Below are 14,881 nucleotides of genomic sequence, written 5' to 3'. Positions count from 1 at the left end.
TCATTCTTTATGGCCTTAAAAAAAATGATAAAAAAAATGATAAAATACAGATAAAGCATGAATTACACACCTAATGTACATATTTCACTGTTTACTTTATTTTGTTGCATTAGAGCTAAAAATCTTCCTGTCTTTGTTGGAAAGTGAAAAAAAAAAGTGGGAAAAAATTATGAAATTGCCCAGTGAGTCCAACCAAAATCGCTTGAAGCCACATCACAGCTTAATTACAACTTCTGAACTTGTAAGTAGGAATTTCCCAGGGGACACGAGTCTGGGAGGTTTTAGTGCATGAATGCATGTAGCAGATTTTGGCTTTAAGAAATGCTGGCAAAACACTGTGCATGTGGACGAACTGTGCTTTAATCACAGGCTTGCTGGTGAATACAGCTTGTTGATTTGTTTAGGTGCATTATATTACATAGCAAAGTATGTGTTTACGAACCACAATTCCTCAAAAATATAAGGCAAGAACACCTCAAAGAAATCAGAAATGTTTCTTGAGCAGCAAATCAGCACATTAGAATGGTTTCTGAAGGATCATGTGACACTGAAGACTGGAGTAATGATGCTGAAAACTCAATCAATTAATTACATTTCAAACTCGATTAAAACAGCTATTTTAAACTGCAATCATATTTCTAAATATTACAGTTTTTACTATTTTTTTTATCAAATAAATGCAGCCTTGGTGCGCAAAAAATACTTAATACATAAAAAATCATACTTTTAAAACTTTTGAACTGTAAATCTGCTTTTTAAATATGTTTTTAAGATATTTGTACATAAATTTGACACAACACTTTCCAGATGAAGCTCTGTCTTATAGATTTTCCCAGCAAATTGCATGTGCTTACAAGGTATTCGATCAGTTCTCCCTCTCTCCCTCTACTGGCTCAAAGGTCAAAAAAGACACAAGACTGGCTGGCTGTGTCTTGGTCAGTCTCTCTCCCTTAATCAAGCAGCATTAGCCTGTATGTTTCTCCACTTCTCTCTAGGCATTAGCAGCCATTCCAGTAGCCTTGATTTATTCCTGTTGGTTTAATCTGCGAGTCTCCAGGCGAACGGAACAACTCACACAACGGATGCACATCTGTTACGTCTTCGGTCTTATGCTGCTCTGGTGGGGGTGTGTTTGTGTGTCTATACACAACAGATGTGTGTGTACATTCAATCATAATGCACACAATAGAAGCTTTATTTGCTAGACAACTTGGGCTGGTGGAATTGGTTTCCACGACACGCTACGTCACACGTCACAAGTCTGTCAAAATAAACTAAACTAAACTAAAATTAATAGGCTTAAAAATCACAACTGATGAAAGGTGGAAAAAAAAATTAAATGGCACAAAGCAAATTGGATTAAAATGTTACTGGTATAACAGTTTGCCCCACTGTAGAAAAATTCAAAGGGGTGTTGTTTACCTCTGTTAAAAACCAAGTTCCTCACTGTTCCTCATGGGGGAATCGCAACCAAAGGAAAACAAATTAAAATAAAATAAAATAAAATAAAACATAAAAGGATCATATAATTATTTTTTTGTACTGACATTATTCTCATGTAGTGTTGTCACGGTACCAAAATTTCAGTATTCGGTACTGATACCAGTGAAAATCCACGGTTCTCGGTACCAATTTCGGTAGCAAAGCAAAACACAAAAATATCGCTCTGGTAAATAAAGGGGATTTGCTATTAAAATTAAAACATTGAAGGAATATTGTGTGATTTATTTCTTTAAAAAATTAAGATTTATTAATTTTTTTCAACAGTGGTAGCAGCATCACATACATTTTACTAAATAATACTAATATTTTCAAGCACAATGCCTTTATGTAAAAATGAACTTTTATTTTGACGGGTTACTGTGAATACCTTTAAACTGGTTTTACTCAAATGAAATGGTAAAATGCTTGTGAAGTGACTCAGAATAGTTCTGGTGATGTTGTTTATGTATTTATGTCCTCATTGAGACGGCAGATGCTGAAATTACTGCAAGCGTCACGCGCTTCAGTCTATTTAGTATATAAACCATTCATTCATTCACACAGAGACGCGCAGAACATGCAGGATTCATATTTCAACCAACTTTTGCGGCTTAACATTCAAAGATACTGGTCCATATGGAGATTTTATTTTATTAATTTATGCTTACTTTGACAAATTCCGTGACTGTCCATATTAAAATGTAAGTTTCATTTTCATGACTGGATTTTGAGATTCCGTCCGTGTTTTCTGCTTCGCGGAAATCATAGCACTGTTTGCGTCAAGAACCAGGTTGACTGGTTCCTCGGTTCCACCGGTACTTAAAGAAACCTGGTACCGTCACATATTCATTTTTTTTTAGTACCGACTTGGTACCGAAACACTATTCTCATGTCTAATTTTTTCTCTGTATTTTATTTTATTAATGTGAAAGGTTTTCTTTGTTTTAGTTCTTTTTACTGTATTAGTGTCAAATGTACTGAAAAAAGTTTTAAAGTAAAATCAACATAAATTAATGGCAGCACAACATGTAACAGTAACATATAATTGAAAATAATTTTGTTGTATAAGAAAAAGACTTTAAAAATATGGTTCAATTTCATTATGCTATAAAATTATATTCAGATCTGGACTATAATTTCTATAATTATAAAACAATTTTCTACAATTATAAAATAACTATTATTATTATTATTTTAGATAAAATATGCCCTGGCCATGTTCTTGATAGGTTTGGTAAAAATTGGTGAGGCAGGCGCACGCGCGCGCACACACACACACACACACACACACAAGATCACATCCCCACTGGCTTCAGGCACAGCTCCATCCCCTTAGTTTTCTTTAATAGTGAAACTACCCACAGTAACCACTGCAATTATCCTCTCTGTCGCTGAGACTACCGCTCCCATGGCTACTGTCGCCATCGCTAGGTAACCAGGGACTCCGGTGGATTCTGGTAAATGGCTTAGGTCTTTATCAGAGCAAACAGAGCGAGTGTGGGGATCTAAAGAGTGCTTTAATGTGTTTGGTGTCCAGAGGGCAGGAATGGCTTATGATGGAGAGCTCAGGGGCAGGTTTGGGGGTCATTTCTGTCCCTTTAGAAGTGCTCTGGTGAACTGGTACCTGATACTACTGTTCAAGTACCTAGTGTATACTGTGAGTTTGCAGTCTGAATTCAAAGTGCTGGGATAAAAGGACAAATAATACAAAAGAAAAAAACTGAAAGAATGAATGGATGATAAAAGGTCAAGGAGCATAGTTTGAGTATGCTTGCTAGTATAAAAATACAAACAAATGAGTTTTATGAGCTGGTTCTCTCATCAGTGAATCTTTTTGAGTGCATCTTTCATTAAAAGAACTAAAGAACCAACAGAGTAAGAGTCATTTGTTTGTGTGATTCAAACAAATGACTCTTGTGAGCTGGTTCTTTAAATGTGAAAGTGAATTGTTTTCAAAGAACCAGCTCATACAGTACAAGTAATTTGTTGGTGTTATCATTCAATGAAATGACACTTGTGAGCTGGTTCTCTGTGTCAAAATCCCCAGCCTAATTACCTATGACAAACACCAAGGTGGTGTGGGAATTGAATTGTCATCAGAATCCACATCTCTGAGTTTACAAGAAGAAAATAATTCAAAATTAAATTTTGACCGCTGCCGACATCATACAGTAACTGTTGCACTTTGCTGTACTTGCATGCATATTTAATACTTAAATGCTGGACAGTACTGTAAGTTCAAAAACAATTAAATATCTGTCTAGGACTGTACATCCTGCTACATTTAACTATGCAACCAGCAAACTGGAAAACACACCAAAAGCCTCGCCACCATTGCCCTTTCAGCCCAGTGCAGCTGAAACGATCATCCGTCAGAATGTCGTTGTTCATTCAGACCTGCCGTCCCTCCAGACGGAAACATCTTGTATGATTATTGATTCGGCATCAGCTGTCCAACCATTTTCTATCCTGTTTTCAACGTGTCAAACAAATTTGGAGAAATGATCCACGCTGAAAAACGCCACAAGGGATGTTCTATAGTGGCGTCGGCGATCGGCACGTCAAATAATGCTTTTCACGGACGGACACATACACATTTCTTATCATATTTCCTTAGCTTGTGTTGTACTAAATGGTAGAACTGTTATATGTTATGCATGTCATCTGCCTGGAAATTATGTTTTAAAGCGATTGTTCTCTTGAATATTTTGACATCATTTACTTATCTTTATAATGTTTGAGCTGAGATGAGGGTATTTTCACGCTGCCCTTTCCAAAACAACAAAAGCATGCATGACCAGACATTCAAACTCTAAAATAGAAGAAAAAGCACCATTAAAGTACCCCATACAACTTGTTTTGACTAATTAAAGGAATCTGTCCATTAAAGTAATTGTTGGTACAAACATACAAATATGAAGTGATGAGTAACTTCCTCGTTTCTTGAATCTTTTTGACTCTTGTTGACCGATTCATTAAAAGAACCAGCCCCTAAGAGTCATTTGTTTATACAAAAAGGTGAACAATTGACTCATTGACATTCAGCTCTTTTTTTTTTTTTTTTTTTTTTAAGAAGCATTAGGGCTGGAAATTACATTTTAAATAGACTGTTCACTAAAAAAAGATCATCTAGTCATGTTTTCTCACCCACACCTCATTCCAGCTCCAAAATGGACAAAAGATTACCATTAAAGAAGTCCATACAACTTGTTTTGAATGATTCATTAAAAGACCTAAGTGATAGCTTGTTTTACAATCATTCAAAAAGGGACTCATATGAGCTGTAACCTTTAGTGAATCACTGAATCTTTTCGACTGATTTATTAATCATGAGAGTAAATTGTTTGTGCAACCATTCGGACAAATGACTCTTGTGAGCTGGTTCTATTAATGAATCATTTACTCTCGATGACTGAATCAAGAAACGTGCTGTTCTTTTCAATCAAGACAACAAATAGTATAGTGACCAGGGGCATTCAAGCTCTAAATTGGACAAAAAAGTACCATAGAAGTCCTTTTTTTTTTTTTATACAACAAAGAGCATTTAAGCTCCAAAATGGACAAAAAGTACCCTAAAATGTAGTCTTTACAACTTGCTCATTGCATATTAAAGACTCTTCTGAAGACATACACATTGTTTTGTGAGAAGACAAGGCGCATATTTAATCTCATTTGCCGATATTCAAACTTGGCATGCTAAGGCAAACATAACTGGTTCTTGAATATCATAATCAATTGAGACCATTTTAAAAGACTCAGAATACAATGCAGATTTGACTCAGAATATGTCAAATGAACAGATTTATGATATGTATATGCTTATATATATATACAATTTTCACATTTGACTTTGACAGCCCTGGCTGCCATTAACTTTAGCAGGACAGAAAAGAAGAGGCTGGACATTATGCGGAACATCTCATTTTGTGTTTCATAAACTAAATAAAAGTCACAAGGGGTTGGAATGACATGATTGTTAATAAGCAGTGACAGAACTGTAATCTTTGCATAATCCATCCTTGTAAAGGCTAAACATGCCAGCAATGTTTTATGTTAAATGTCGCCTCCGTCTCTATCTGGCCTCATAAAGCTCAGTTAGATCAGGGCACGCGCTCAGGTGAACGACACAGGTAGAGCATCAGAGGAGACCGGCACGGCCCGCACTCATCCATGCGTTCGTTCTATCATGCCGCTAAATCGGCAATGTGCTGACATTTCTCTTCATTAGAGTCAGTGAGCGGGAACGCAAGGACTGGAGACATGCTTCATTACGGTTCTTCATTTAAAAGGGTCATGCCTGAGCTGATACATTAGAGTCATCCGCACCGGGATGCACCATGGCCAGCGCTACGAGGGTGGTGGACTGGGGGGGGGGGGGGGGGGGTCATGTGCAATAGACATAGACACAAACACGTCCTTACTCTCAAAAGTTAACATGATGAATACTCTTAAAGCAACAAATGGATATCTGAAAAATAGACACCAGTTTTCTCTTCAATGGCATTGCAGGAAACCTGTTCGAAACAACCATTGTATTTCCAATTTGTTTGATGACACTAAAGCCAAGAAACAGGTTTGACAGTATGTGCATCTATGAGGCTTCCCGCTAAGGATAGATCATGATCGTATCACGTTACTAATAGTGAACAGCATCTCACCTCGACTCCCTGCACTTTGAGCTTCATGTGATCCTCCCGCGTGGTTTTCCCATCTTTCCTCTTCTTCCAGCAGTACCCATCTTTTCTGTACTTCACCTTCTTCCTGTTGTAGAGGATCATAGAGCCATTCTGCGGCCTGAGACAGAGAGAAAGAGGAAAAAATATGCTTAAATGTAGATAAAAATGAAATGTAGATTTTTTTTTAAACCAAATACAAATAAGGTAAGGCATACAGAAGAGTCAAATATATAGATACATACATACATATATTGCAATATATAAAACCAACAGCCAAACCTCAACCTTTTAATTTAGCAGCACAGAAAAATCTTACAGCATGGAGCATTCGGAGTAAACCAACCTACTTCAGTTTACACTCGTGAGTGCAGAAAGGATTTCCCCCCAAATAATTCATGATTCCAGTAATAATAAAAACTTTAACACACCAGTGACTACAGCCTCTGTTGCTCAGAGCTGATGTGAGGGAACCTACAGCTCATTATTATCATAACTGTACCGGCGATGGAGTAATACACGTTAGTTTGACAGAGTGCCTTCTAGACCACAGAAGTAGCAAGATTAATATCACATTGAGGCCCTTTACGTGGTACGTACGTTCCCATTTATACTGGAGGTCTATTGCTGGCTCTGTGTTTGTAGAAAATTCTTCTCTAGCCACTTCTTGGTTTGACACAGAAACAATCAGTCTTGGGACTATATTTAATGGGAATTAGTTTGATGACTGTTTATAGCAGTGGTGTCCTGCAGAGTTTAGCTCCAACTTGCTTCAACACACCTGCCTTTAAGTTTCTAGTATGCATAGTAAGAGCTTGATTTAGCAAAAAATAAGTGACGTCTGTCTTGAATATTGGGAATGAAAGACTAGATTATTATTATTATTATTTTTTGAATAATTTAAAGAAAGGTCTTGAACAAAATGAATGTGATTATTTTATTTTAGCTGGAGACCGGAATTGTTCTGTTAATTTTAACATTGATGGGCTTAGTGAAGAGCCATATTTACAATCCAGTAAAAACCTAAAGAAGTTATTACCTAATTTTGATTTAACAGATGCATGGAGAATTACATTTCCAGATGTAAAACAATATACCGAGTGCGTGCTGCTAGATTAGATTGATTTTATATGTCAGAAGTTAACTGATAGTTTCATTAGACCAATTGGTTTCTCTGATCATCACCAGCCTTGATTTGCATGAGGTTTTGATGAGCTCTTTTGATGAAAATGTACTTCTGTAGAAGGCTGTTTTAAACATCACTTCCTAAAAAGGGAGATTTAACTCAGCTTAAGAATCTTTATTGTTAAAAAAAATAATGCCAAAAATGCCATTCTTCTTCTTTATATTATTATGCATAATGCATTTTATGATTACTTATTTATTGTTTGTTTTCTTTAGATTTTTTCTATAAAAAAAAAAAAAAAAAAAACCACACACTGAGTGATTATAATTCCTCTTAGCAGTGGAAATTCAAAGAAATGTGTTTCCCCATTAAGACACGGGTGAGCATTTTGTATCGAACACTTCTCAGAATGCTTAATATTTTAACAGGTCTATTTATCGTGAGTCTGTTCAAGCCATTTGCTCGGCTCCTTTTCCTCGGGACCTTTGGGTAAGCCATTTTCTTTTTTAATTGAAGGCAGTTTGTTCCAGAAAAAAAATGAGGCACTTTAGCATGGGGAATGTGACGTGGCCCCGGAAGCACATTTCCCAAAAGCAGCCGGAACAAGAGTTCTCTTTTGCGTCCTCTTTCTCTCTCCTTCTCTGTGTGCTTAGGCGATCCAATTAATCTTATCAGAATTATACATATTTATACATGGAGAGCAGGGCGAAAGGAATGCTAAGCATTCTGTTATCACACTGGGATGACAGGATGCCTCTTCTGTTTGAGCGACAGAAATGGAAAATACGGACAGGGAAGAAAAGTTCTTAAAGGAATGTGGTCGGGAATACTGTCTTATTTAAAGGGTGCCATGTGTTTGATTAAACACAGGCAGTCGATATAACCATGCAGGACTTGTACCGAGCTTTAGATATCAGTATAATGAATAATAAATGGGATTGTAATTTTAGAATGTATTCATAATACATCAAATGTGTAGTAGTCGCACTTGAGTGCTGTCATGTTATAGCAGGATATTATAATGCAATCACAGAATAACTTTGCGGACCAATCTAATTTACAGCAGGTGTACTTTTTTTAAAGACACCTATAATACAGTATCAAAGGGTGAAACTGCACAGCTGCACATACGGCGTTCTGGCAATGTGTGGGATTTTCCTCATAGCAGCCTGGGAAACGTTCAGGAAAGTCAGAAAGTGTCTTCTCGCAAATATTTTTCATTCTTATTCAGTTCATTTTGCACATAAATAAAGCCTCTGCACTGTGGTGGTGAGAGAACTTTCTGAAGAAGCTCGTTTACACCCGAAAAACACTTAGTGGTGTAATTATAACTGGAAAAGCAAAAAAGCCAGACATGACGCTTCACTCATGAATAAGCCAAATTCAGAACGTTCCAACATTTCACAAGGGATCTCTTGTGAAAACAGATAATAAATGGATGACAATGTGTCTATCAGCAGTTAGTGCAAGACATAGTCCATGCAAACAAATACTGCTTGCTAAATGCTGAATACTATGCAGCATATGTTGCACATTGCCATTTTTTCTAGAAATACTGAGTTAAAAAAAAAAAAAAAAAAAAAAATATATATATATATATATATATAATGCCATGATAAACCTCTTGACACATAACCAACAAGTAACTCAATATACTGTTTAATATAGCTTAGTTATAAATATGCATATTTTGCCTTTTTAATCCAATTTCTTTTTAATCCAAATGTCTTGTTTCTTGGCAACCCAATCAAATAAAAAATGTCAAAAATAAGTAGAAAAAACAAACACTAAAAATAGCACACTAGAAATGAAGGGCCATGTCAAGCACAACCATACTATACTAATACTTCAGCTTTATTTATTGGCCTTTTAACCTATACTTGGTCATTTTCAGAATATATTATTGTCATATGAACATGAATAAACTGTGGGACACATTTATGAATGAAATATGCTCTGTGTATATTCCATATTTTGCCACATGTAGAACGTCCCAAAAAAAAAAAAAAAAAAATCCCATTAGTACTTTATTTTTTTTGTTTACTCATTGTAGTATTTCTGTTTTATTTATTTGCCTTTTAACCTTTATTTAGTCATCAATAAATACTGCTTACTAAATAGCATACTGAATAATGCTTTTTTTTATAACCAGCAAGTGTCTCAGTTTAATTTAAAAAGTGTCTTCCAGTTCTCATCTCAAAAATAAACATGGTTATTTTGTATTTAATATACAATTTCTGTAAGAATGTCTTCACAACCCCCCCCCCTCCCAAAAAAAGTTAAAAAGTAAATAAAATAATAATAATAACACTAATAATCTTTGCTTGTCCAAAGCATCATAGAAATTAAATAAAGTCTATGTCAAGCACATTGTAGCATCTATTGCATGAAATATGCTCATATGCTGCAATTTTTGGCTAATCATACTACTGTACAGAAAAATATTTTAGAGCTTGTATGAATTATACTAGTTTTGTTTTATTTATGGACCTTATAACTAAATTTGCCCATGTTTGGAATGATATAATACCACCATATGAACAAGGCCAGATAAAGGTTAAAAGATCAATAACTGAAATAAAAAAGTGCAACTGCGGCATACACACAAAAGAGACCCCAGTCGAGTTTTTTCCGAACATCACAACACTCGACTCGACCACCAGAGCATCTGATGCCTGTTAACAGACAGAGGCTCCTGGTGTGTGTACAGTCATGCTGGCATTTAGCCACCTAAAGGAATGGTATTCCATATGGCACAGGAGCTGATTTGTTTATCCTTGCAGGAGTCTTGCCTCTCTCCGCCTGTTTTCATATCTCCTCACCTTGCCTGTTGATTTAATAAGCGATAACAGGGGTGGCAGGCGGTAACAAATCACCCCCCATGTATTCTCCCACCTGCCCACCCCTCAATGTCAGCATCACACGTATCAATCAATCACCTCATTACCATGGTGACAGGACTGCGGAACACGCCGGATGCAAAAAACACATGCGCCTCTGGCACACCGCTATCGGATGCGATCTAATGTAATTGTGGGTCTGATTGAACAGAATTTGATTTCTGCTGTCTGAGGGGGTGTGGAGGGTGTTTCTGGAGACAAGATTCCATCAGTGTTCAAGCGTCTTATCGAGAAGCGTTGCTAATCGCAGGCTCTGATGGGAGTGAAGTAAGGTTGTATTCAGAAGTGAACCTAGAATGCGTTTTAAAAACCAATTTGATCTCAGGATTTGAATTCAGATTGAATTGAGGAAGCAAACAGGACACAGAATTGCAATTGCAATTTGAATGCAAGGAAGTAAAATGAAATTGGGTTTACATATTTCATTGCATTAATAAATTAACTGTTCTTCTACACTAATCCCTAGGTAATTTCCCAGAATTCATTACTTGTGTCTAACTCCAGTTCAGCTCTCTGTTTTGTGTGGCCAGTTCACTTCAAATGCCCACTTTAAAATGAGTCGATTCTTCAGTTCTCTGTAATGAGTGAAAGTCAACATGAAACAACATTCACAACCAATTTTACTTCTGTAATGTGGGACGATCTATGCTCTTTTGATATCATTAGTGTAACCTTTACTGAATACAAAATTAAATGACCATTAACTATTGCCAAAGACTGCATGCTCAAGCCCTCCACAGCCCAACAGCCCAAGCCTCCAACAGCCCAAGTGACTAAATTGCTTTTTTTTATTTAGGTAACTAAAATCATAAAGAAATTTTTTTCAGAGGAGAAGCAATTTCTGAGTGGAAATAGATTTTTAAACCATTTTTTTTAAGGTAGTAATAAAAAGGTGTAAAATGATTTTCATTCAGAAATTTCTAGTAAATTTCACAACAATTATGAAAATACAGCAAGAAACACATTTAATTACATTTTGAAATTAAATTGAAGCAGAAAAACTGAAAACAGTATTTTTGTTTTGTTAAATGTACTCCAATAATAAAAGTTGTTACTCTGTTGATTACAAATTGCAATTATGAACTGCACTCAATATGACCAGGAATTAAAAACATTCTATTCAAATCGACATCCAGGGTACATTTTTAATTTCTGTAAACACTTGGAATGAAGACGGATTCATGGTACTATATCTGTAGCCTCCACTATATCCTATAGCACAGCACCGGACATGAGTTTGATCCTTTTGTCATGCTTAGCATCACAGAACACTGATCCCATCCACACCTGGCGGGTCGGTTGGTTCAGCTCCTTCTTTGGTTGAGCAAAACAGATGGGGTCGGGACAGTGATGGGTGGAGGGCTTCGTCTACGTCTGATTTCCTCCAAACAAGAAAACTGATGTCCCTACACGGCTTATCGGAACAGCGGACCCTGAGGACGGCATGAAAGGGTATAAATAAAGGCCTGTCTGTCTTCAGCAGCCCACAAGTGGATTAGAAATTGGGTGTTTGTGTTTGTAAGTCTGGCAGGGCCAGTGGGATAAGGAGGGGGTCGAGTCTGTTGCCTTATCTCCAAAAAGCAGGGAGCACCAGGCTGCCTGGGATCAATAAGGCGACCACAGGCACCAAGTTCTAACCTTAAAATGCACAACGCCCCCAGATCGAGCAACCCCAGTGAGCATTTGGTCAGGGTGAGTTTTCCAAAGGGCATGGAAAGGCCACAGCATTCATGGCTGAATAATTGCAAACAGGAGTTGCTGCATACGATGAGCTTCCCGATCGTCTCGTTTTCAGGCTTTCCTCTGGGGGTTGGAGGTTATCCATGGTGGTGGTATTTGGAGCTGTGGTGTGAACAGTAATGGAAAGATGGCGCTGAATTTCGGTCCTTGGGGAAAATCACACTGAGGTTTCTGCATTGTGCTAACTGGATTAGTGTGAAAAGGGTAACGCCACGGAAGCTATTAAACCTAATTAAATCATTACTAGAAACATTACGCTGCTTATGTAGGACATGTTTTTAAACTGTTTTCTTTGCCCTCAGGTTGCAACATATGAAGATAAACAACAACAACAACAACAGTGTCCAACATCGACGTAAACAAGATTTGCATTTTCAGAAGAAAAAAAAAAAGAAGAAACAAGTTCAAGTTTATGGATTCAGTTCTCAGTAAATTTGGCTCTGGCTCACTTGCAGTTCATGACAGTGAATGTGAATTGACCACAAAATACAAGAAGGTGTATTGGAATCTGAACTGAAATGACAAGGAAGGGATGGATGGAAAGATAGAATGATGGAACGATGGATGGATGGATAACTATATAGAATGATGGATGGATAGAAAGATGGAAAGACTGAAAGATGGAACGATGGATAGATGGATGCTAGATAGAATGATGGATAGATGGATAGAAAGATGGAACGACTGAAAGATGGAACGATGGATGCATGGATGCTAGATAGAATGACGGATGGATGGATAGAGCAACAGATACAACAATGGATGGATGGATGGATGGATGGACAGAACAATGGGCATTGGATGGATTGAAAGGTAGAACCATGGATGCAAAGATAGAACGATGGATGGAAAAAACGACAGAATGATGGATGGATGAATATATATGAATACAGCAAAAACAATTGGCATTCAATATATTGTTGGAACTGTCAATCTATAATGTGATGTCAACAAATCTAATTATCAAGCTTTAACCTACAAAAAATGTTTTTCAATGAAACCAAAACGTTTGATAATCAACAGTTTATATCTATTAAGCTAAAAAAAAGAAAAGGTTTCTCACAAACATCTCACAGGGTTGACGCTGCCATTATTGTGCGAAACACAAGACACCTAGACCATTTTCACAATCTCACCACACATTCCTGCACAGGACCGTCAGATACGAGAGAGAGCTAGAGAGACACATGATGTGTTTTCTTGCATGGTCTCCTGTGTGTTATCTGCTGTGGAAGGGACAGTATGCGGTGGGTTGCTACACAGGGTTAATGAAGTTATTGGAGGTGCAGGACTCCTCATGAATACATCAGCATGAGGCCGTGCACTATCTGTGTTTGTCAGGGGCCCGGGCTGCTACCTGTCTATGATTCCACACACACAGGATGCTTCACCCTCCTTCCTCCTCTCCTCAGTCTCTCAGCCAACTCCACACCCACAGGGAGTCAAATTAATTTTCCCCAGACCGCAGGGTATAACAAAAAGGCAGCGTGGGAAGCACAGCCTCTTTGGGGAGCAGCAGATCTCCACTCTGTTAATAAATAGAGGTAGTGTCCTCACTGTGTCCTGACGGAGTTGTGTCCTTGTCCCGTACAGCGCTACTGGAACGAAGAGGGACGTGCCTTAAAAATCAATCAAAACCAACACATGCTCCAAAGCAGCTCAATCAAATACTTCTCGGCTGAACCACTGCGAGACAAAATATACCGCTTGAAACAATAAGCCTTTTTTGATTATGATTTCTATCACAGTTGTGCCAAATGGAACCAAATTATAGGAAATGGGCATTACAATACTGTACTGTATTACTATCCTTTTGAAGAGAGAAAAAAAGTGCCATCTGTGGTTTGCCTCCCTTACTTTTGCTAACTGCGTTAAATTTGCCTACTTGTACATTTTCACTAGTACTATAAATGAGAAAAGCCATAAGATATATAAGATAAATAAATCTCCAATTTGTCATGGAGTGCCACATTCAAAACATGAAATTAGGAGGAAATGCCTTCTAATCAGAGCAAACGTTTTAAAAAGAGAAAATAAAATGAAATAAAACAAGAAATCCTGTCAAATAAACCTGGTACTGTATATTACAAGTACTGCAGGCTTCTTGATGAATTGCTTTTGTTTCACTTTTGTAAGCCACTTTGTATGTGTCTGCTAAATACATAAACGTAAACATAAATGTACTTAAATTAGCACTTAAATGTAGAACTATAAACTATTTATTTAAACTAAAATATAATAAATAAAAATTACATTTTCTTAGTGTCTTAAGACACTAATTAAATAACCGTAATAATATTAAATAGATTAATTTGATTAAAGTATATGTGTAAAGTCGATTTTAAAGTACCCTTATGAAACAAAAATGTATTGCAGTATATTGGAAAATATCATGTAATATATTAGGCATATATTCTTATATATATTTATTTTTTTCCAATATATTGCAATATATTGAAAGCGGCAATCATTTGTATATTTTGCAATTTATTATATAATATATGTATCATGAATATATTATTAAATGTATTCAAATATATAAAATATTAGAAAATAAAAAGGGAAAATAATATATTACAATATATCACAATATATTTTAAGAAATATATTGGTAAATATATTTTCCTTTCGTAAGGGTACATACAGTATTATCAGAAAATAAACAATTGACTACAAAAGTATTAATTCTTATTAAACACCAAATAAACACTGAGGTGTCACTTATAGTCTAAGCTTTTATTAAAGATTGAAGAATGAAGGGGACTTCTCCAGTACATTTTGAATCACTCAATAAATAATAAACACATCACATGCTTACATCATCAAATGGCCATCTCTACTGTGATGTTTCTCAAGACTTGTCTATGCCATATCTAGCTTTTTATCCAGCTCTGCCCCTTTTTAAACCTAGTCTAAATAAAGTACAGTACACTCGCTGCTAGTTAGCACCCGTGTCTCCC

General features: G+C 36.5%; 1 protein-coding gene across 9 annotated transcripts in view; it reads right to left on the bottom strand.

The window, feature by feature from the left end:
* The window catches only part of camta1b (calmodulin binding transcription activator 1b), a 275,092-nt gene that overhangs the window by 97,604 nt on the left and 162,607 nt on the right, over nt 1–14,881 (bottom strand). For all 9 annotated transcript variants that reach the window (XM_026221894.1, XM_026221889.1, XM_026221888.1 and 6 more), the window contains one exon: nt 6,141–6,276. In XM_026221894.1, the coding sequence (XP_026077679.1) occupies nt 6,141–6,276 (136 nt within the window). The remainder of the gene's footprint in view (nt 1–6,140; nt 6,277–14,881) is intronic.

This window comes from Carassius auratus, chromosome 36 (genome assembly GCF_003368295.1).
Source record: "Carassius auratus strain Wakin chromosome 36, ASM336829v1, whole genome shotgun sequence".
Classification (NCBI taxonomy): Eukaryota; Metazoa; Chordata; class Actinopteri; order Cypriniformes; family Cyprinidae; genus Carassius; species Carassius auratus.
Note: the sequence above shows the minus strand (reverse complement) of the source record. Positions and strands in the feature narration are given on the sequence as shown.